Genomic DNA, 23893 nt, shown 5'->3' with positions numbered 1-23893 from the left:
AGCACGCGGCACCGCGAGCAGCAGACGTGTCAGCCCCCCACAGGCCCCGCCCCACCCTCCCTCTCCCCTTCACTTCGAGGCCGGGGAGTACAGCTCGGAGAACAGCTCTCTGACCAAGGACGATGCCTAGGGGAGGGAAGGGTTGAGCACAAACCCCAGTGCCAGTGTCCTGGCAAGACCCTCCTAGCTCACACCTCAGAGACTCCCCAGGAAGTGCTAGTCCCTCTCCCCAGGGAAGAGACAGCACCTGCAGCTACCACCCCTGGGGTTCCACCGCAGTGTCCACCAGCAGGACCAGTGTGAAGCAGGTGAGTACCCCGTATCTGGCAAGGGAAGACTCGTGACCAGACGCAAAGTCAGGATCCTTACACCCCCGCAGGGAGAGGGGCTGTCCAGTACCAGGAGGTCACACACCCCAGACGGTAGGTACACACAGAACTGACACCTTCGAGGGCCCGGCTAGCTGACGAGGACAAGGTCACCGGACACGTTCCAGAGAGCCCATGACGCTACAGCACGCTGTCCGGTCCACCCTGTGTCCCAGGAGGACCCTGCAGCTGGGGCGCCTGGGGGCTCAGGCTGTGAAGGGTCTACCTTCAGCTCAGGTCATGATCTCAGGGTTGTGGGATCGAGCTCTGTGTCGGACTCCATGCTCAGTGGGAAGCCTGCTTCTCTCCCTCTGCCTGTCCCCTTGACTTGTGCCTGTGCTACTGGCTGGGCTCTCTGAGATAAATAAAATCTTAAAAAAGAAAGAAAAAGAGAAAGAGAGTAAGCCACATTTCTAGCACCTTTCAAGTTATAAGGGCAAAATTTGGATTTGCAGGGCAGGGCGAAGAGCAGGGAACCTGGGTAACCTTGCAGACACTCTCGGCTGAAAACCCCAAAGGCTGAATCCCAAGAACAGGCTAGAACCAGAGGCTCAGCAGACCCTGAGAGCAGCTGGAGCAGCACAGGGGAGGGAGGTGACCGGCGACTGGGGCCAGGGTCTACAAACGCACGCTCCTCCCAGAGGAGGCTCCGTCTCAGGCCTCCGAGGGTCCCTGCCATCCCCCAGACACCTCATCCTCTCAGCACAAACGGCAAGAAGCAGAGGAGCAAAACAGCAAAGCCAGCAGAGACAGCGAGCAGGAGCGGCCGGCTCCCGGGCCTGCAGGACTGCCAGGCTGAAGGAGGTCAGGACAGCCTCTCCCCCGGGACCACCATGAACTCTGCAGGAAACCGAACGCAGCCACGGGAGGGTTCCTGACGCCAACAACAGCAGCCAACTGTGCGAGCAGAAGCCAAGCCCGAAGGAGCAACACTTATGGGGTCCCCAGCTCTGTACCCAGCTCCTCTCCTGCCTCTGAGCCAAGGGCAGCCCGACGCAGCACCGCACGGGGGACACACAAAATTCTGACGCAAACCGGGTCCTTCCTGCCAGATGACCAAGGAAAGGGCCCTGCATGCTGGCAAGTGGGACCCGGGCTGGATTTCCCCTCTTCCCTTCCAGCCTGCCCTGGTTACAGGACGGTGGGGACAGTGCAGGAGCCAGAACACGAGAGGGGAGGGGCCTCCGTGGTCTGAGGACATCAGGGCAGCTGCCGTTTGCCGACCTCTCTTCGCTGGCCGCCCCACCCCAGGCACGCTGGGGCTGCACGGTGACATCTCTGGCAGCTAGGACTCCACCTGAAGCCCTGTCCTAGCCGGAGAAGAGGGCCTTCTTGGAGCCAGAAAGTGTAGGGAGAATCCAAGAAAGGAGAGCCAGAAAGGGGATCCCTAATTCCATGGATGAACCCACACAACCCTGAGCTACATGCGCGAGGGAGAGGCCCAAAGAACCAAATGACCTTGAACTCACGGCACACAAACAGCACAACAGACCCATGGTCTGAATCTAAAGGTGATTACTACCACCCACTACAAACAAAGCACCAGAACACCTCCGCAGGACCTAGAACACGCCCCACAGTGCAACAGTCACAGTGTCCAAGGCACAATCCATAATTCGTCCACACGTAAAAAGGAGGAAAGGGGCGCCTGGGTAGCTCAGTCGGTTGAGCGTCTGACTCAGTTTCGGCTCAGGTCATGACCTCGGGGTCATGGAATCAAACCCACGGGCTCCGTGCTCAGCTCAGTCTGCTTGGGACGCTCTGCTCTCCTCCCTTACCCTCCCCTCATGCACTCTCACTTGTGCTCTCGCTCGCTCTCTGAAATACGTAAACACATCTTTTTTAAAAAATAAAATAGGGATGCCTGGGTGGCTCAACTGGTTAAGCAGCTGCCTTCGGCCCAGGTCATGATCCCAGCGTCCTGGGATCAAGCCCCACACTGGGCTCCTTGCTTGGCAGGGAGCCTGCTTCTCTCTCTGTCTCTGCCTGCCTCTTTGCCTGTGCTTGCTCTCTCTCTCTCTCTCTCTGACTAATAAATAAATCTTTTTAAAAAATAAAATAAAATAAAAAAGAGGAAAATGTGACCAATTCTTGGCGGGGGGGGGGGACTCAAGCAGCAGACGCCAATGCTGAGATGACCCCGACGTCAGAATGACCAGACTTTAAAGCACAGACTACAACCAGGCTCTACAAGATCAAGGTCAGGACTCTGGAAATAAATGAGACGATAAAAGTTCTCAGCAGAGAAATAAAACTGGGGGGGGGGGGGGGACCAAAATTTGAGGACAGAACAATATGGCATATCGACCAAATGTTCCCTGAGCAGGAAGGAGAATGAAGAGGACGGGGAAGTGGGTCAGTGAAGCCGAGACATGTGCGTGACATCATCAAGCTGAAGGGACAGACGGAAGAGAAGGAAGAGCCTCGGGGAGCAGTGGGGCGACATCGGACGTCTGATGCCAGTCCTGCAGGGAAGAGACTGGTGCCCGGAAGCCTCTGAGTAAGTCAGGGCCAAACTCTCCCCGTAGTTAGTGGAGGACACAGGTCTGCAGACTTAGGATGCCCAGCAAAACCAAACAGAACCGACTAGAAGAAAACAGCGCCCAGACACGTCCTAATTAAACGGCAACGAAACAAAGACAAAGCGACAGGTTCCAGAGACGACGGCTGGAACGACGACGAGCTGACTTAAGGGTACTCAGCGGAGGCCTCCAGCTAAACAACGGAAGGAGAAAAGACAAGACGAAGGGGCGCCTGGGGGGCTCAGTCGGTGAGACGGCTGCCTTCAGCTCAGGTCAGGATCCCGGCGTCCTGGGATCCAGTCCCGCATCAGGCTCCCTGCTCAGCGGGGAGTCGGCTTCTCCCTCTGCCTCTGCTGCTCCCCCTCCTTGTGCTCTCTCGTATGTCCGCGCGCTCTCTCTCTCTCAGATAAATAAAATCTTCAAAATCGTTTTTTTTTAAAGATTTATTATTTATTTGACAGAGAGAGAGAGAGAGATCACAAGCAGGCAGAGAGGCAGGCAGAGAGAGAGGAAGGGAAGCAGGCTCCCCGCTGAGCAGAGAGCCCCATGTGGGACTCGATCCCAGGACCCTGAGATCATGACCTGAGCTGAAGGCAGCGGCTTAACCCACTGAGCCACCCAGGTGCCCCAAAATCTTCAAAATCTTTAAAAATAAAATAAAAATATAAAACTATAAAAAATATAACATAAAATATTTTTAAAAGATGGGGAAGCATTTTGAAAGAAACACAATCTGGAAATTACAAAAAAAGAAAAAAGAACTTGACAGGTAAGAAAAATGACGAAGCAGAAGTTGCAGAACAAAAACGTGCAGTAAGTAAGCTTCATTTCGCAGACTGCACTGGTGAGCCGCAGACCAGCCACGGAGGAGGACGCGCAGCAGAGAAGGAAAACGAGGGAGTCTGCACGTGTCACAGGAAGACGAAGGAGAGAAAACGGGGCAGAAACTGTCCTCCAGCAAACACACAAGAATCTTCCGCACTTGCAGAGTTCAGGGTACAGGCGGAGGCGCGCGCACGGAAGAGCCTGCTGGCGGCGCAGCAGAACCGGAGAACACAACACAAACTCAGAGCAGCCGTGAGGGCCCTGTGGCCAAGTGCTCAAGGACAGGAGGCACGGACTTGTCCCTCCCTGCTCCTCTCAAGTCCAATGACAAACCTCGGAAGAAAGTCAAAAGACAACCAAACGGAGAATATGAAAGTCGCCTGAGGAGGGCAAACCGCTCTGGGACCCCCGCACTGGAGGAGCGGCACAGCCATGGGGCAGCTCATGACCTCCCACCCAACAGGAGTGTCCAGACCGGGCTTTCTTGACCCTCCGCCTCGAAACAGAAGGCAAGCCGAGTGGGCTCATTCCTGCCCCACACTGACCGGGAGCCCCACACAGCAGGCGGGCCCGGCAGAACCAGCGAGGGGCAGACAAGAAGCCGCACTACTAAGCAGTCTGGAACACCTCGCTCCACACAGCCCGCCGTCTGGAAGTACTCTCCTTCCAGCCCCCAGCCCCCGACGGTCTGCACAGGGGGACCCCACCACGGCCAGCACCCGGCCCGGGACACGCTCTCTGTCCTCCAGAGACACCAGGCCATCCAGCGCCAGAAAGGTCTTCCGCCTCTTAAAAACAGCACCAGCAGGCACAACGGGAGCCCCCCGGCCGCAGACACACCAGGCAGCCATCCCAAAAGCACTCAGGCCCTGAACGTTACACTGTCCTTGGCACCACGCTGCACACAGGCAGGCCCAGGCCGGCGTGCTGTGCTTGACTAGGGATGACGCTGCGGGAACTGTAGATGGGACCCAGAGGCTCCCGACACAAAAACGATCGAGAATCCCTTGTCACACCCAGAACCAGGAAACTCATGACTCATGAGAAAAGACCACCGACTGACAGCAACGCCAAAGCGAACAGAATGTCGGAGTGCTCCGACGACTTTAAAGCAGTTATCATAAAAGTGATTCCCACAAGCAACAACAAATCCTCCCTAAACAAGAAAAATTGAGAATTTCAGCAAAGAAAAAGAAGTGATAAAAGAACCGAAAACAAAACTGAAAACTAGAGCAACAAACTGCACCGGCTGGCTGGGCTCAACAGCGGACAGGATGGAGGGCGGCGGCAGTGAGCCTGTGGGCAGAGACCCAGTCCTCCAAGCTGGACAGACAGACAGCACGCCGAAGACAAATGAGCCTCGGCCTGCAGGAGAGCACGAGAGCCAAAATCCAGGTCCCTGGAGTCCCCGAACAGAGGGGACAGTGAGCAGGGCTGAAAGAGCAGGAGAAGAAAATAACGGCTGAAAACCTCCCAAATACGGCAGAAACGATAAATCCACAGGTTCCAAGAAACCGAGTGAACCCCAAATAACACAAACCCAAAGAAATCCACACTGAGACACATCATCACTAACTCTTGAAAATTAAAGACAAAAAAAAATATTTGGGGGGCGCCTGAGTGGCTCAGTGGTTGAGCCGCTGCCTTCGGCTCAGGTCATGATCTCAGGGTCCTGGGATCGAGTCCCGCATCGGGCTCTCTGCTCAGCAGGGAGCCTGCTTCCTCCTCTCTCTCTCTCTCTGCCTGCCTCTCTGCCTACTTGTGATTTCTCTCTGTCAAATAAATAAATAAAATCTTTAAAAAAAAAAAAATATTTGGAAGCAGCTGAAGAGAAACCCTGCACTCCAAACAGGTGCAGGTGCCCCGAGCTGGACAGACAGCAGGAATCTCCCGGAGCCACGTGGGCTGGACGGAAGCAGCAACACCTTTTTCACGCGCTTGTGGTAAAGAGCCATCAACCAGATTCCACATCTGGTGAAGGGATTTAGGAGAAACAGAGACATTCGAAGTGGGAAACAAACTTTGTTTATCTACTTATTTACTTATTCCGCCCAGGGAAGGGGCAGTGGGAAAGAGAGAGAAACTCAAGCAGACTCCACCCTGAGCATGGAGCCTGAAGTGGGGCTCGATCCCACCACCCTAAGCTGAAACCAACAGCTGGAAGCCCAACTGACTGCACCAGCCAGGCATCCCCAGACACAAGAAACTTTAAAAAATAAAAACAAAAACAGTAATTTCCGGGGCGCCTGGGTGGCTCACTCAATAAAGCCTCTGCCTTCGGCTCGGGTCATGACCCCGGGGTCCTGGGATCCAGTCCCGCATCAGGACCCCTGCTCAGCAGAAAGTCTGCTTCTCCCTCCTCAAACCCTCTTTCACTCTCTTTCTCAAATAGATTTTTTTTTAATTTTCTTAAATATTAAAAAAAAAAAGTCCAGCAAACCTTAAACGAATGTCTAAATGTGATAGAAGAGGGAACCCTGGGGGCATCGGGGAGAAGAGTAGCAGAAAGGTACTACTGATAACAGACTATCCTCCTCCTGAGTTCTCTGAACGACATCCAGTGACAAACGAAGACCCCAACACCCTCTGATACTCACAACAGGTATTTAAAGGTGGGGAGAGCAAAGGGACCAAGGAGGAAAAAGGGTTTTGACACCTCATTCGAAATGGCCAACCAGTGCCAGTCCACCGGGGTGAGTCCCATGCACTGTGACACCCAGAGCTACTGCGAGAACTGGAGACGTGCTCCCAAAAACAACCTACACCAATCAAGATGGAGTCCTAAGAAGTAGTCAAGCGATCCATGGGAAGGCAGAAAACGGAAACAGGAACAAGAAGCATAAAACACAATAAAATGTCAGACTTAAGCCTTAACTACTAGCAACTCCACTAAACGTAAACACCCCAAGGACCACACATAAAAGACAGACCGGCAGAGCAGACCAATACTGCCGTGTGCTGTGGACGAGAGATTCACCTCAAAGTCCATGACACAGGAGGCTGGAAATGAAGGCTATACCAGGAAAACACTGTTCCCAAACACACACATGAGTGCAGGCCTAGCCCCAGCAGTAGAAAACTGAAAACAAAGAGATGTATCACCTAACGATAAGAGGGTCAACCCACCAGGAAGACAGTAAAATCCTAAATGGGAGCGCACCAAATTACAGAAGTTACCACAGGGGAGACTGAGGAAAGGGGCCCAAGACCTCACTGTGTAAGTTCTCACAAATGCCATGTTAACATACCATTATCTCAAAATAAAAGTTTAATTTCTTAAAACACTGTCCAAAGACCTGAAAACAACCAACAACAACAACAAAGATTCAAATGGTCAACAAGCCTATAAAAAAGTGCTGATCAGGGGCGCCTGGGTGGCTCAGTGGGTTAAGCCTCTGCCTTAGGCTCAGGTCATGATCTCAGGGTCCTGGGATCGAGCCCCGCATCGGGCTCTCTGCTCAGCAGGGAGCCTGCTTCCCCCTCTTTCTCTGCCTGCCTTTCTGCCTACTTGTGATCTCTGTCAAATAAATAAATAATCTTTAAAAAAAAAAAAAAGTGCTGATCACCCTGAGTCACGAGGGCAACGCAACACCGAACCAGAACCACCAGAAACCAGCAAGACCCATGCGCCCGAACGGTGAAGTTACGAAGATGGACAGTGCCGTGTGCCAGCAAGGACGCGCGTCGGCTGGGGCTCTCACACTTCGCTGGTGCAAACAGGAAGGGGAAGCGGCGGGCAGTGAAAAACACCACGTGACCCAGCGACTCCAGGGCCGGGTGTCCCCCAGGACGAAGGAAACAGATGCCCACACCCAGCTGTGTCCGCGAGCGCCCACGGCGGCGATGTCCGTGGCAGACAGAAGTCCCAGCGGCCACGCCCGCGGGAGCAGCCAGACCACAGGGGCCGTCGCTCGCCCCACGCAGCAAAAAAGTCTGTGCACGCGGAGAGCTGAGTCTCCAAATTACCAGGCCACGTGCAGGAAGCCACACGGCATAGCTGCGGTGTGCTGAGAGGGACACACGGCCTTAGAAAATCCGAGCTCGCCCCCAGCCCCTGGAGCGTATCGGAGAGGCTCTGGGCTGGGACCCGCTAGAGGGGCGCACGCAGACCCCTGTAGACGGTCAGAGCGAAGAGCTCACCTTGACCGTGCTCAGGCTCCTGAAACTACACTCTCGGAAAGTGTGCATTGTACGTTCGTGTGCAAAGTGTCTCTCAGCAGAGCCGATTTTCCCAGGGGTCCGAAGGAAAATTCTTCCCGGTGCATCTGCCAAACGAGGGGCATTACCCTACCCTACAGAGACTTCTCTGGAAGGCACAGGTTTCCAACATCTCTTCTCGCCTCAGGAACCTTCAATAGCTCCCCAGTTGACACAGCAAAACCCCACTTTGCCCACCAGCCATTCAAGGCAGCCCAAGGCCAGGCCCCAGGCATCTCTTCCAGCGCACACTCGCCTTCCCACCAGGCACCCAGAGCCCACGCCAGTCCCAGCTGCACGACTGGTGGCCCCTGGGCAAGAAGGGGCCCCACCCTATCTCCCCTTCATCCCGGCTTCCGACCGCCTGTGCCCTCACCTCCACCTGGTTCTTCCCCACCTAAGCCACAACAAACTCAGGCCCCACTTAACTTGAATGGAACACTCTAGATTCCCTCACGCTCCCCTCACCTGCGCTGCCACAGCACCTGCTCCTTCCCCAGGTGCCTGTCCCCTCGGCTGCATCCCAGGTGTCCGAGTGTGCGGCCAAGTCGGGCACTACCCGAGCCCCGAGAGGCCTGTCAAGGACCCCCGAGTCCACAGCACACACTCGCTGAACTGACGGCGATCTAATTTTGTGTGAGTGAGTATGAAGCGAGTAGAGGACAGTCACCGAGGGGCCCGGAAGCGCACGGGTTAGGCGCACAGCAAGGGCCAGACGGAGGAGTCGGAAAGACACGAAAGCAGAAAAGCTGTGCGGAATAAGGACTAACTATTCGCGCCCAGGGGGCCCTGTGTGGGCCCACCTCCCACCCCAAAGTCAGCCCAGCCCGTCTTGAGGGCCTCATCCGCTCTGTCGTCCCTGCTGCAGACAGGCTAGGCTAGGCCTCGGCCCATCAAGCAAAACACCCCCCAGCTCTGTTAGGGACCCTATGTGCACCCGTCAAACCCGCAGAGTGAATCCCAGCCCCGGGCTGAAGGCGTGAGGAGGTGCCACCCTCACCGGGGGGTCAGCGCCCTCGTAAGGAGGCCCCAGAGCTCTCCCGTCCCTCCTGCCCTGGCACGGAGCAGCCACCCCCACGGCAGGAAGCAGGCTCGCCGCACGCCGATGCTGCCAGCGCCAGGGTCCCGGGCTTGCAGCCCCCAGCACTGGGGGAGACAGATGTCATCCAGGCTATGTAGTGTCATCACGGCAGCCGGAACACCCTGAGAGCTGACCCCAGATATCCCACCGGACTGCCTCTGCCCACTCCAACCTGCTAGAAGAATCCTGCCAGGCTCCGTCTCTCATCAGTCCCCACCAAACAAACCTTCCCAGACACACATCACGAAAGAAACCCCACCCAGCATGGAACACCGCAGGCCATCTGGTCCACACTGGTCTCCTAAACCAATCCCTCCTATTCCGGTCCACGAGCCCTGTCAGGAGGTTACTCAGTCCACATTGAGCACTTCTTGCCCTGCACACAACCAGCCAGACGCCCCCCTCTCTCCTGGAGGTGCTTCCCACACCGGACCCATCCTTCCCATAACCTCTGACCCACGAAGCCCGCCCACTGCTCCACGGGACCCACTCCCCCAGCCGGCAGCTCCCCAGTCGGCCTCCCAACGGCTGAGGCACGGACGCCACGCTGCGCTCGCTCACCTCCCTTCCCTCCCTCCACAGCTCGCGTGGGCTTCAGGCCGATGGGCGCACCTCGGCCCGTACGCACACAACAGTGAGGCCCGGGGCAGCACACGGTGACCGCTGGTCCCATCCCGGCCGCGCTCCGATCAGACAGAAGATGGAAGCAATCGGAGTGGCTCAACCGTCCAACTTGGAAGTAAAAAAGAACACTGTACACGTACGGTACCACGGCCACAAAGCCAATCAACAGCAGGGGAAGCCCATGAGCTAGTCGGGGAATAAAGGTCACACGGACGGGGTTCATGGAGGGGCACGCGCACGAGTTTACCGCTGCAGCCTAGGAGCGGCCGGCTGCTCTGAGGGTCGCTCCCATGTAAAGGCTCGGGACAGTCTGAACTTCAAGGTGGACATCGCGCCCCAGTTAGCTTCAGCAGGTGGCAACAGGACAAGAAAGAGGATGCTTGCAAACTGGTAGAGCTTTAGAAACGCACTCATGCAGGTCACGGCCATGGGGACGGAGCACAGATGGTCTCTCTCTGCACTCCAACCGCTTCAAGAAGGGCTCCAACTCCGGCACCCACGGGACCAGCAGCTGAGCGCAGCAAACAGAGCATCCACCAGGACAACCGGGACCCCTGGCCTCACGGACACCAGGCAGTCCTCAGCGCTCCCAAGCAGAGGGAAGGTCGTGCCACAGGCCAAGCAGCGGCCCCTTCACTATCTAGGAAACCTAGAAGGTACATTCCAGGCTGCCTGTCCCCTCCACCTCCAAAGTACCCAAAGCTCTTGCCAAGAACAATCAATGATTAAAAAGGACAATCCGGGGGCACCTGCAGGGCTCAGTCGTGAAGCATCTGCCTTCGGCTTCAGGTCATGACCCCAGGGTCCTGGGAAGGAGCCCCATGTCGGGCTCCCTGCTCAGCGGGGAGCCGGCTTCTCCCTCTGCAGGTCCCCTGCTTGTGCTCGCTGTGTCTCTCCCTCTTTGTCAAATAAATAAAAGAGATCTTCAAAAAAAAAATTTTAAAAAAAATAGTAATACAACGTGAACTCATAAACCAGGAATCTGAGTGAATCACCAGGTTAAAAAAAACGACCATGAGCTTGCAAGTGAGGACCTCCCGACTTTAAGACGCACATGGGCCTGTTCTCCTACCGGCCTAGGGACAAGAGCAGCCGCCGCCTCTACTTACAGTTCTGGGGCCTGGAGAGACGTTCCAAGCACCCAGTCCATTTTCACCAAAGGTCCCGGTGACACAAGGTGGTAAGCCCAGAGTTGACACCGAAGAGAGGCTGGCTGTTCCTGACACCCACTGAGCAGACAGGGTCCAGGCCATCCCTGCGGTCTGCAGAACGCGACTCAGCAGCAGGTCCCCCAGCTCCGCTGCACAGACCCAGCCCAGCCACGAGGAGTTCCCTTCCCACAACACGCTTCCCAATCAGTTGTCCCATCACTCCAGTGCGAGTGAGAGGACCAGTGTCAATCCCTCGAGGAGGATAGGTTCTCTCCACCCCCATGAGCTGCCCTGGTAGCCCCTCCGGGCCTGCCCGGCTCAGGCAGCTCAGCGCCTGGCCAGGGAGTGTTGAGGCATGACCAGTGCCAGCCTGGCCTCCGGGGCTCCTGGACAGGAAAATCACCAGCACTCGGCCCCATAGCAACAAGTCTGAAAACAGCAGAGTGCCTTCCAGCACTCTCCCTGCTTGCTGTTTCAACACTGTCCTTGGAAGACAACAATTACACCCTCCCATTACCCCCTGAAACCCAGGCCTAGAACCCTTTAAGCTTCTCCGGCCATGAGCTAAACTCAAAGCCAGGAACGCAGTAACCCTTCACAGCACTCTCCCCCGTAAACAAACGGCACTTCAGGTCACTCCTTTTTTTTACAAATTTGTTACAACTTCCACCGAAAAAAAATCACAAAATTTCCCAGGTAAGCAGCTTCTACTTTTATTTCTTTTGGTCTTAGTAAGTGAGCTCTAGCCCCAAGGTGGTCTTGAACTCCGGACTCAGACACCAAATGCCGCACAGCCTACCGACCAAGCCAGCCGGGCACCGGCTTCTACTCTTTCTTGCAGATACTTTTAAGTGAACACCTTCAGCACATCCAGTACATTACCACTAAGAAAATAACGAAATCACTCTCCACGAAACAAGTCACCCCGAGGAGGGGCAGAGCAAGCACAAGGTGGCCCCAGCTCTGGGCTGCAGCGAGCCAAAGGCACCTTTCTGAATCACGGCAGGCCACCAGCAGGCCCGGTGGGGGGACGCGCCCCTGAGCCTCCCCATGCGCTACAGATGGCGCGCAGTGACCCGGGGGACATGGAGAGTCCCACAAGGCCGACACAAAGCATGACGGCAGCCTCGGCGCACCTGGCCCTAGAGCGCCTGCGTGCTTTCCGTTCCCGCACTGAGGAGAAGCTACTCGGCTTCAGCAGCTACTTAATGACAACCGCACAGGTGAAACCCTGAAGCCGCTTTCACTGTCAGGCGCCAACACTGACGCGCCCTGGAAGCTGCAGACCCGAAGAGCACATCTAATTAGCTGGAACTAAACCAGAGAGACACAGGGAGCTGTCCCAGAGAAGAAACGAAGAACAGGCCCCTAGATTAGGAGAAGAATTTCAGGGCGGGAGGGAGGGTGTTTGCTGTCTAAACTATCCTATCAAAATCCACTCCGCTCCACCGTTCTGCTCTCCTGGACGACCAGACCGCGGGCAGTGCCAGTCTCCCACCCCGGCCGTGACCTCCACACCAGTGACCTCCAAGAAACCACTCCGCTGAGCCAAGGTGAGGCTTCTGGGTCACGCGACTTAGGATTGCCCAAATTTGTAAATTTAAAGGGACACTCAAAAAGTCTGTTCCCCTTCTGAATCAACGTACAGACTGGAAAGGCCTTTTTGTTTGGCAAAACTGAACGGAAACCAGACCTCCTAGACTCAGCGTTTGGCCACTGCGTCACGGCGACCGGAGAGCCACTGAACGCCGGACGGGCAACACGGAACCCGGCTCAGGTCCTCGGACAGCATCTTTCCTCCTCCCGCTCCCGCACATGTTCGGCTCTATGAACACCCACCTTTAACGATCCCAAAACTGTAAGGCCTATTTTAATGAGTCTCTGAATTAATTACCAGATGCGTCGACGAGCATTAAAGAGAGATCTGGTACTGGGAATAAAACTGGACCCTGAGAGACGCACACTCATCTCCAGAGAGCGGACGAAGCCCATGCCGGTCGCCAGAGCGGAGCGCAGCGAGACACACACTCATCTGCTCTGCTAAAGAAACGGAAAGCGAGGGGGGGTGGGAGGTTGGGGTACCAGGGGGTGGGTATTATAGAGGGCACGGATTGCATGGAGCACTGAGTGTGGTGAAAAAATTATGAATACTGTTTTTCTGAAAATAAATAAATTGAAAAAATTATGAAAACAAACAAACAAAAAAAAAAAACGGAAAGCGAGCAGCGAGACAGCTTCTGAAAAGTCTCTGTGCCCGCACAGCATTCACCACCAGGACACAGTCATTTCCAAATATAAAATCCCCAAAACACGCACAGGAGCTAGACCCTGCACACATGCCCCAGGAGCAGGGCCCAAGGACACACTGGGCCTGGGAGCCAGGCGCGGGAGCCGCGCCAGCATCCGTGCGCGGTGACCGAGCCTCCGGTGAAGTACTACACGGCCGTGGAAAAGCAGGAAGTCGGCGCGGAGCTGGGAAGAACCTGAGAGGTCACACATCGGAAAGCCCTCTCGGAAGGCGACAGCAGAGAAAAGCCAGCCAACGGCCGCAGGTGTCCCAGGCAGGTGTCCCTCTGGTTGAGTTCCAGCAAAGCCGCCAAGGCCCACCAGGCTCAGGGGCCCCTCCTACCCCGGCTGCAAGACACCCAGTATTCCTCCTCACGGCTCACTCTCAAGTTCCTGCAGCTTTTATCAATTCCCTGCTTTCCCTAAAATCACAAAATTCACGTGTGCACCCACCTCCCCAGAAACTGCACCGCTGCGGGGCAGCCATCCACGAAACCGCAGAACCCAAGGCTGTGGAAGGACGACAAGGCGCTCCTCGCACGCTGTCCAGCCAACCCAAGGCAGCCGGCCAGCGCAGGCTGCAGGGCGTCTACCCTCACGACTGGCCGGGCCTCCCCCGCGCACAGGCCGCTCCAACTGCTGCGATCCTGTCCCGGGGCCACCCTGCTCCGGACCGGCTCACGCGGGGTCCGCCGAGTCCAGCCCCAAGGGCCGCTCAGCACGTCGCTGCCGCGGCCCTGGAGCGGGGACGCGCGCACCAGAGGAAAGGCCGCCGGACAGCGGCGTCCACGGAAAAGGTAGGCTGCCCAGCGCCCGCGCCCAGCATGGACCCGAAACAAAGCACCGGGTCTCACAGAGCCACGACGGGGCCCTTCGTCTGGGAAGTTCCGAGAGCTGGAGCCAGGAGCCCCCTAATCCGCTAAGCACATTAGGACCGCAGGCGGCGGATGCGGCAACAAGGTTACCCAGTGGTTCGCGACCGGAGCCCACCGCGGGGACGGGCCGCGCAGCGCACTCCGTTTCCACCGCCGGCTCCCGCCGGGCAGTTCCGCGTGCGAGCTCCTGCGCGCCCCGCCAGCGCAGGGCGTCCAGGGTCTGCCCCCGCACCCACCCCCCGCAGGACGGCCGGCCCCGCACCCACCCCCGCGCAGCCACCGAGCGGCCGCCGCGGACGCGCCGCCTCCCGCCGCACCTGCCGGGCGACCCCCGCCCGCGCCCCCGCCATCGCGCGCCCCGGCCCGCGGCCGGCCGCCTCCGGAGGGCCCCCCGCGCGGCGCCGTGCGGCCCGGGCCCCCGCGCACAAAGGCGGCCCCGGCCCCGGCCCCGGCCCCGCCGCCGCCGCCGCCCCCGGGACCCCCCGCCCCGGCCCCGCCCCGACCCACCGATGCCGTAGGCCTTGGCGCAGATCCACTGCAGGTTGGCCGCGATCTTGGCGCGGGCCGAGTCGTAGCGCTCCAGGGGCACGATGTCCACGGCGCCGTCGGGCGCGGCCTCCATCCTCCGCCAGCCCTCCCCGGCCGCGCAGCCGCCCGCGTCCACCATCTGCACACAAAAAGGCCGCTGCGGCGCGGGCGGCGCCCGGCCTCCGCCGCAACAAAGGCGCCGCGCCCCTCGCCGCGCCGGGACCCGCGAGGGGGCCGGGCCCGCGAGCCCCGCCGCCCCCGGGAGGCCGCCCCCGCCCCGGCCTCACCTCACAGCCGCCGCCGCCGCCGCCGCCGCGGGTGCTGCTGCTGCATGCTGCGGGGCCGCGCCGCGAGGCCGGGGCGCCGGGAGGCCCGGAGGCCCGGAGGCCGGGAAGGCGGCGAGACGAGGGGCGCGGGCCGGGCCGCGGGGCCGGGGCGGGGGGCGCGTGCGCGGGCCGGGGGCGGGGGCGGGGGCGGCGGGGGCGGCGGCGGCGGCCGCTGAGGAGGCGGCCAACCGGCGGGAGCGCGCGCGACGCCGAGGCCCTGCGCACGCGCGCTGGGTGCCGCCCGCCGCCCCGCCCCCCCGGCCAGCCCTCGCCCCGCCCCTAGCCGCACGCGCAAAGGGAGCAGCCCGACCCCGGTCTGAACGCGCCCCGCCCCTCACCGCACGCGCAGTGGGCCAGCCCGAGGCCCCGCCCCCGTCCGCGAGCGCCGGGCGCGGGGTCGCGCGGAGGGGCGCGGGGACGGGCGCGGGAACGGGCGCGGGCGAGGCCGCGGACGCCGTCGGGCTGGAAGGCCCTGGCGAGACCCGCAGCAGCCTTTTGTCTGGGCCGCGCCCCCTCCACGCCGGCCCCGGGTCGTCCGCCCCAGAGGTCCCAGCCGCCGCCCGGCGGGCAGACGGCCACCCCCGCCCACCAGAGCAGCCCCGGGGGCTCCCCCTCCCAGAGAGCGCCGCTGCCCTGCCCTGGGGGCCCCGCGTGTGTGCGCGGTGCTCCCCCACGGACCCACCCCCGGCCCGGAGACCCGGGACCCGCGGAGACCAGGGACGCGCGCTTCCTGAGTCGGGGTCTGGGCGCGGAGGGCCGCCACCCGACGCCACAGCGAGGAGCCCGAGGTCACTGCACAGCACCCGGCGGAGAGCCTCGCCTGGGGTCCCTCCGGGCGCCCGGCAGGGGCAGGGGCCGCCCCCCAAAAGGCGCGGGCGCGTTGGAGCCCGCGGGGAGTGAGGGCAGACCGGGGCGTCCGGGCGTCCGGGCAGGGGCACAGCGGCGGCAGTGCTGGGCCAGGAGCGACACGGACGCCCGAGTCCAGGGCCGGGATGGGGGTGGGGGGCCGTCAGCACAGGAAGCTCTGACCTCTCAGCGGGGAGCCACAGGGGCCCTGGAGCACAGAAGGGGGGGGTGCAGAGCAGGGGCGGGGTGACTAACCCTGTGGGGTCAGGGGACGGGTGGTGGGCAGGGCAGACAGCAGGGAGACCATACCTGGCGCAGGGCAGGATGTGGAATGGGGGAGAAGGACCCGGTCAAGGGTGGCTCCAAAGGGTGTCCCTGTTGATCTTGTGTCATGCTACTTTGATAGACGCCTTATTAGTTCCAACTGTGTGTCAACTGACCCCTACAGATTTTCTGCATTTAAGATGATGACAACTGTGAACCTACGTTCTGGTACCTCTTACTCGTCAGTCTGGTGTCACTTTATTTCTTCCCTTACTTGGATGTCCCTGGCCACAGCCTCCAGGCATCCGCTAAGCCAAGGTCTCACAGTGCACGTCAGTGTCTTGTTTCTGCTCTCAGGAGAAAGCATCCAGTCTTCCGCTGTCCAGGACTACGTTAATGGGGGGTTTCCGAGCATATCTGGCTGAGGAAGTTTCCCCTCTGCTACTCGTTTTCCGAGTGTTTTATCACGAAAGGGTGTTAGGTTCTGTCCGGGCCCTTTCGTGATTGTTGAGATGATGGTGTAGGGTCTTTTTACACTATTAATGTGGTATTGTTTGATTTTCAGATCTTGAACCAGCCTTGCATTCCTGAGATAAAGCCCAGAGCAGATCATTTTTTTCAAGTTGGCAAATCATTTGGGGGGGGTTTGGTGGTGGTGATGGTGGTGTTAGCTATACTGAGATGAGTTGACAGGTAGCACAAGGTATACTGTGATGACCCGGTCTGTCTGTAGCACGTAGTACGCGGAGTTTTTACATGTAGGTGTATATCGTGAAACGATTACCACAGGTCAGTTTACATCCGTCTCCTCACCTGGTTACCTTCTGTGTGTGTGTGTGTAACATTTAGCATTCACTCTCCTAGCACCCTTCAAGGATACGCTACAGTGCTGAACAGAGGTTGTGTCCACGTCTGGGCTGAGTGAATAATGCTTTCACAAACATGGGGAGGCAGATGTCTCTTTGAGAGAGTGGTTTTAGGTCCTTCAGCGATATACCCAGAAGTGGAACTGCTGGGTCATACAATAGTTGTTTTTAATTTTGTTTGTTTTGTTTTTAATTTTTTGAAAAACCTCCATATTGTTTTCCACGACGGCTGCACCACGATCGGTGCATGAGGACCCCCTTCTCCACATCCTCACTGACACTCCTTATCTCTTGCATTTTTGATTGTAGCCATTCTGACCAGTGTGAGATGATAGCTCACTGGGGTCTGGGTTTACATGGCCCTGATGCTGAGAGACGGCAAGCGCCATTTTCATGTATTTGTTGGTCACTTGTATGTCCTCTTTGGATGAAATGCCTGTTCAGATCCTTTGCCAATTTTTAAACTGGATTATTTGTTTGGGAGGGCTTTCCCTCTTAAGGTTTTTTGGAAGAGTTCGAGAAAGATTGGTGTTAATTCTTGGGGTGGCTGGGTGGCTCAGTGGGTTAAGCCGCTGCCTTCAGCTCAGGTCATGATTGGGATCGAGCTCCACATCGGGCTCTCTGCTCAGTGGAGAGCCTGCTTCCCCCTCTCTCTCTGCCTGCCTCTCTGCCTACCTGTGATCTCTGTCTGTCAAATAAATAAATAAAATATTTTTAAAAATTGGTGTTAATTCTTAAAATGTTTAGGACAATTCACCAGTAAAACCATCTGGTTCTGAGCTTTTTTTGGGCCGGGGGGAGATTTTTGATGACTTGTTCAATCATCCTTAGTCAGTATTGGTATGTTCAGATTTTCTTTTCTTTTCTTTTCTTTTTTTTTAAGATTTTATTTATTTATTTGACAGAGAGAAATCACAAGTACACTGAGAGGCAGGCAGAGAGAGAGAGAGAAGGAAGCAGGCTCCCTGCTGAGCAGAGAGCCCGATGCGGGACTCAATCCCAGGACCCTGAGATCATGACCTAAGCTGAAGGCAGCGGCTTAACCCACTGAGCCACCCAGGCGCCCCAGTATGTTCAGATTTTCTATTCATGATTCAGATTTGTACATTTCTAGAAATACATCCATTTCTTCTAAGTTATCCAGTTCAGCATGTAATTGTCCATCGCAGTCGCTTATGATCCTTTGTATTCTGCGGCATCTCTCACCACGTCTCTCCTCTTCCGTTATACTTTTGTTTATTTGAGTCCTTTTCTTGGTTAGTCTACCCAAAGGTCTGTCAATTTTGTTTATCTTTCCAGAACACCAGCTCCTAGCATCCTTAATTTTTTTCCCTCTTGTCCTTCTAGTTCCTACTTTATTTATTTCTGCTCTAATCATCTTTATTATTTCCTCCCTCCTGCTAATGTTGGGCTTAGTTTGTTCTCATATTTCCCTGAGGTGTAAAGTTGAGGTGTTTATTTGCAATCTCTCTTTTTTTCTTCATGTAGGCATTTATGTCTCTAAACTTCCCTCTTAGAACTGCTCTTGCCCCATCCCATAAATTCTGTATGTTGTATTGTTTTCTGACGATACTTCCTGATTTCTTTGTTGAGTTCTTCTTTGAGCCCTTAGTTATTCAGATGTGTGTGTATTAATTTCAGTATATTCGTAGTCCTTCTGTTTTTTGTTTTTTTACTTTAGTTCTTTATCTGGGGGGAGGGGCAGGAGGAGAGAGAATCTTATGTGTGCTCTGCACCAAGCATGGAGCCTGACACAGGGCTCGATCTCAGAATGATGAGATCACAACCATACCCGAAACCAAGAAGACGCTTAACTGCACCTCCGCAGCCGCCCCGTCCTCCAATTACTGATTTCTAGTTTCATATCATAGTGGTCAGAAAAGACTTGTGATAGGATTTCCTTCTCCTTGGATTCATTAAGACCTGCTCCGTGGCCCAGCCTGTGCTACGTCCTGGAGAGCGCTCCTGCACACTTGAGAAGAACTGTGTTCTGCAGCTGCTGGGCACAGTGTTCTGTGTGTGTCTCTTGGATCTGTTGGGTCCACAGTTTGTTCAAATGCACCGTTTCCTTACCGAGTCTGTCTCTGGGCAGTCTACCCGATGCCAACAGTGGGATCTTCAAATTCCCTCCTCCCACTGTAGGTCTGTTGTCCCCTTTGCTTCTGTTAATTTCTTTTTTCAGATTCTTAGGCTCTCCAATGTTGGGTGCTGTATATTTACAATTCTTATGTGTTCTTGATAAATTGACCCCTTAACCACTATCGAGTGACCTTCTTTGTCTCTTGTGACCAATTTTTTTTTTAAGATTTTACTTATTTATTTGTCAGAGAGAGAGAGAGGAAGAGCAAACACAGGCAGACAGAGTGGCAGGCAGAGTCAGAGGGAGAAGCAGGCTCCCTGCAGAGCAAGGAGCCCGATGTGGGACTGGATCCCAGGACGCTGGGATCATGACCTGAGCCGAAGGCAGCTGCTTAACCAACTGAGCCACCCTGGCGTCCCTCTTGTGACCAGTTTTGACTGATGGTCTCTCTCCTCTCAAACCAGCATAGCCACCCCTGCTGTCATTGGGCGTCTATGCACAAGGCATGTGGGTTCACATCCTCTCGGCCTATCAGTGTCCATAGAACTGAAGTGAATCGCCAATAGGCAGGGTGTTGTTGGATCCCACTCTTAATCCATTCAGCCAGGATAAGTCTCTTGATTGGAAAACTTAACCCATTTACATTTATTTTTTTTTAATTTTTTTTTTATTTTTTTATTTTCTTTTTTTTTTAGATTTTATTTATTTATTTGACAGAGAGAGATCACGAGTAGGCAGAGAGGCAGGCAGAGAGAGAGAGAGGAGGAAGCAGGCTCCTGCTGAGCAGAGAGCCTGATGTGGGACTTGATCCCAGGACCCCGAGATCATGACCCAAGCCGAAGGCAGCGGCTTAACCCACTGAGCCACCCAGACGCCCAACCCATTTACATTTAAAAGAACTAATAAACAGAAGGAAGGAAGGACTCGGAATTGCCAATTTGCTCACTGTTTTGTATCACTTTGCTCTTTTGTTCTTCTCCCGCTGTCTTCTTTCATGGCTTATTTCTTGCCATGGTGCGCTCTAACTCCTTTCTCTTTTATGCAGATATAATTTTTTTTTTCAGTCTCTACACCCAACATGGGGCTTGAACTCCTGAGCCCAAGCTTAAGAGTCACACGCTCCACGGACGGAGCCAGCCAGGTGCCCCATAACAGCCTATTTTAACGCGACAACACTCGCCTTCCGTCACGTGTGAAAGCTTCGCCGCTGTTGCTCCTCCCCCTCCCTTTATGCCACCGACACCACAGTTCACGACTTCCCGTGTGTGCGCCCGTTTGCAGGTTACTGTGGCTGCTGCTGGTTTTCACAGTGCTTCCCCGTTCTGCGCCTTGCACTGGAGACCGCGGTGGTTCACACGCCCGTCGCGGAGTGAGGGGCTTCTGAATGTGACTATGTATTTGCTTTTCTACTTTCATTAGCTTTTATATTGTCACTTTGCATCCTCTCGTCACAGCTTGAGGAGGTCCCGTTAACATGTCCTGCAAGGCCGGTTTGGTGATGATAAATTCCCTTGGCTTTTGTTTGAGATGTCTTTTTTTTTTTTTTTTAAGATTTTATTTATTTATTTGACAGACTGAGATCACAAGTAGACAGAAAGAGATCACAAGTAGGCAGAGAGAGAGGGGGAAGCAGGCTCCCTGCTGAGCAGAGAGCCCGATGCGGGGCTCCATCCCAGGACCCTGAGATAATGACCTGAGCCGAAGGCAGCGGCTTAACCCACTGAGCCACCCAGGTGCCCCTGTCTGAGATGGCTTTATCCCTCCTTCATCTCTGAAGATGGGGGAGGTGGGGGGCTAGTCCCCCCCTCTTCTAGGCTGTGAAGACCCATCTGGGTGGGGGAACAGCTTCCTCTGTCCCCACTGGTGTGGCAGTCATTCGGGGAGGCACTGGCTTAGAGGCTGGCGCTGGGGCTGCTGGGGGAGCCGTGGATGGCAGGCTTGTCACCAAGGCGTGGGTCCCGTCCGCTCCCTGGGGGACACAACGGCCTTCAGCTAGGACCTTGTTTGGTAGAGCTGGCGCTGCGTCTGCTGCTGGGCCCTCAGATAGCAACAGTTACCCAAAACCGAGTTGGCCTCTTGGTGGGCTTTAAGCCAAAACATACAACCAAGTCCAATGACAGGAAGAGGAAGGGTTTACTTGCAACAAGTCAAGGACCTTTCCCTGAGCCGTATCTCTCCAGACAACAAAACTGGGGAGCTTGTGAGCACAGGCCTCTCGCAGTGGGGGCATGGCCTAGAGTTGCAGCAGAAGTCCTCTTGCGGTGACTGAGTCCCGAGGCCGGCGGGGACCCTAGTGCTCAGAGGGGTTCAGATCCACAAGGACTGCTCAAGCGCACACTGGGTCTGTCTTTCATCTTGAATATGACTAGGCTGTTCCCTGATGGGGGCTCACGTCCTTCCATGACATGCCTGGGGGCTAAATAACATGTCTGTCTTCTTCCTGGGGACCCTAACTTTCTGCTTATGTTACAGATCCCTGGGATGGGGAGATACCATCTTCCGGCCAGGTCACTGGTGGGGCCCCAGGCCGTGGCTGACCAAGTCCTGGCTGCTTCGGGCTACACAGGCACGACTGAGGTCTGCAGACCTGGCTTTGGAGGCACAGATACGTGTGCCTCCGCCAGGCTCCTGGGCGGCCTGCACTGGGCTCCCTGGCCAGGGGTGGAGGGGCTGGAGCTGAGGGCAGGGCCTGTTCAGAGTCTCTGGGGGCACAGATGGGAGCATGTCCTGCCGTGTGTCCCTGTGCTGGTGGGACCGCTTGCGGACTCTGGCTGGGAGGGGACGGGGCCGGTCACAGGCCACCTGAGGACCTATAGCCCGGCCAAGGTCTGCGTCTGGTCACCAAGGCATGGCTGGGAGTACCTCCTGCCAGGGCCGGGGGCAGAGATGCTGCCAGCTGGACCAGTGCCAGATGGGGCTGTTCCTGGGTCTGTGGCTGGGACCTCTCTGGGCGGGTCAGCTGTGTGGGCCTGAGCCCGCCTTCCCCAGGCTCCTCGGTGTTGGGCTGCACCAGACCCCACAGCCCCCACAAAGGCACTCGGTCTGCAAGTGGGCCCCATCACAGCCACTCAGCAGGGACACAAGGGGGCGTCTGACCTGGCCATCTTTGGGGGGCCCGCCTGCGGACGGTCTTGCTTCCACGCCCCCAGGTGTGGCTAACCACTGTGACTCTAGGGCTTTGTGCCTGGTTCATGAGATACCAGCCTAGCTTTGTGGTGTCTCTGTCTGCTTTGGGGTCAGGGGAACACTGGCCTCATAAAATGGGTTGGAAGTGTTCCCTCCTCTTGTGTGTTTTGGAAAGTGTGTGCGGAAGTGGCGTCCACTCCTCTGTGGGCACTGGGTGGGGCTGAGCATCCACGCCCGAGCCCGGGTCTGCCGCTGCTGCATGAGAATTCTCCCTCCTGGGGCACCTGGCAGGCTCAGCTGCTGCAGCATGCGCTCTTGATTTCTGCTCAGGTCATGATCTGGGGGTCGTGAGACTGAGTCCCAGGTGGGGCTGTGGGCTGGGTGTGGAGCCTTCTTGGGATTCTCTCCCTCTGCCCCTCCCCCCCAAAAAAGGAAAATAATAAAATCTTTTAGAAAAAGGAAAAAAAAGAATTTGCCCTCTTCACTGACTCGGGGTCTACTCAGACTGTCTGTTTCTTCTTCAGTCAGTTTCAGTAGTTTCTGTCATTCCATCTCCACTCGAGGGACTTTGTCCTGAGAATTCCGAAGGTCAACCCATCTTGCCCACAGACAGCAAAGGCCAGGGCACGGCTTGTGGCAGAAGGATCAGGGGCTGGTGTAGCTTTGGGCGCCTTAAATTTGGGACGCCTGTTGGAGCCCACATGGACACGTCCACTCCTGGGATAGAGGATCCCGCCACCGAGAGGCCACCGCCAGCCTTGGACACAGGGGCACTACGGGGAGAAGGCCATCACTTCGGGCAGCGGGCAGCCTGGGTCCGGTGTGTGGGCCTGGAGGTCGGGCTGCCAGCACCCGGAGAGGGAGCTGCCCTGGGGGCCCATAGAAAGCCATCTAGGGACCCCGGAGAAGCAGACTTATGGGTGGCAGAGGCAAAGTGAACGGAGCTGCGCAGTCAAGAGTTGCAGAAAAACAGTGATGGCCCCGGGCAGGCGTGCACGCTCTGGGGTGTCTCTGTGTCCACAGAGGGGAGAGGCCACAGCCTGTGCGTGCGGACACGCCAGGACTGGTGCAGTACCCAGAGTACGATGACGTCCTTCCACCTCAGGCCCAAGAAAGGGCCCAGCCAGGGCACTGGAGGGGGGCAGTCACCTGCTGGAGGGCGGGATGGAGGCCCTGCGGGTGTGAGGGGCCAGGAGGAAGCCCAGCACAGGCGTGTGGGTGGGTGGGAGCAGGGCGGGGCTGGAGATGGCGCGCAGCTGGGCAGCCTCATGGGGCTTCTCGCGGACAGCAGGCTGATGGCACAGGGGCACATCCCCCCCACCGAGTGCACAGGGAGCCGCTGGGCGTGACAGGGCGTGTGGGTGGCGTGTGGTGCAAACAAGGCAGAGCCGAGGAGGGTGCCGGGCGGTGCGGGGCGGGGAGGGGAGGCTAGGGCCAGGACCGCAGCCTGTGGAGGGGCAGTGTCAGAGGGGACAAGGTGGAAGAAGTGCAGGCTCCCCCGGGGCGGTTAGGACCCCCAGGTCAGCATTGTTACAATGACACTCCAGGATTGGTGCCTCTCCAGTGGATGGCTTGGTTTTAGTTCTGGGTAAGTCCTTTGTACGAAGGAGCCACTGACACAGGCCTCTGGGCGTTCCTGGAAGTTTCAGCTTGGAAGCCATTGTCTTTAACCCAAACTCCGAACACATTCTGCCTGATGGTCCAAACCCTGACTTCACTGTCAGTATGGGACTGGTTTTATTTGCAGAAGGAGTGATTTGTCAGGGACCCATCCAGACTCGAAGACGATGTTAGGACCTGCTCCCCGGTGTCCAGCCGGCCCTGGGGTCCTGGAGGAAGCAAGTGGAGGGGCCCCGGAGAGAGACCCCAGGTGGGGTTCCAGCTCCCAAGTCCCAGGAGTGGCGCCCTGTCCTCCCCTTGGCCAACCC

At 57.0% G+C, this 23893-nt stretch overlaps 2 protein-coding genes and 1 long non-coding RNA gene across 4 annotated transcripts in view; 1 reads left to right on the top strand and 2 right to left on the bottom strand.

Moving 5' to 3' along the window:
- The window catches only part of CAMSAP1 (calmodulin regulated spectrin associated protein 1), a 57983-nt gene extending 43119 nt beyond the window's left edge, over positions 1–14864 (bottom strand). For both annotated transcript variants that reach the window (XM_082696198.1, XM_082696199.1), the window contains exon 1: positions 14437–14864. In XM_082696198.1, coding sequence (XP_082552324.1) covers positions 14437–14596 — 160 coding nt within the window. In that variant the 5' untranslated portion in view covers positions 14597–14864. The remainder of the gene's footprint in view (positions 1–14436) is intronic.
- Positions 1–23893, top strand: part of KCNT1 (potassium sodium-activated channel subfamily T member 1) — a 299723-nt gene that overhangs the window by 103509 nt on the left and 172321 nt on the right. The gene's annotated exons all lie outside the window — the stretch shown is intronic.
- Positions 17595–22418, bottom strand: LOC309846757. Its single transcript, XR_014302128.1, has 2 exons — positions 20533–22418; positions 17595–17779 (listed from the first exon to the last, which is right to left on the bottom strand). It is a non-coding gene; the product is annotated as an uncharacterized lncRNA (long non-coding RNA).

The sequence above is a fragment of the Mustela nivalis genome, assembly GCF_964662115.1.
Source record: "Mustela nivalis genome assembly, chromosome: 13".
Lineage (NCBI taxonomy): Eukaryota > Metazoa > Chordata > Mammalia > Carnivora > Mustelidae > Mustela > Mustela nivalis.
The sequence above is the reverse complement of the archived record's forward strand: the minus strand, read 5'-3'. Positions and strand labels throughout refer to the sequence as shown.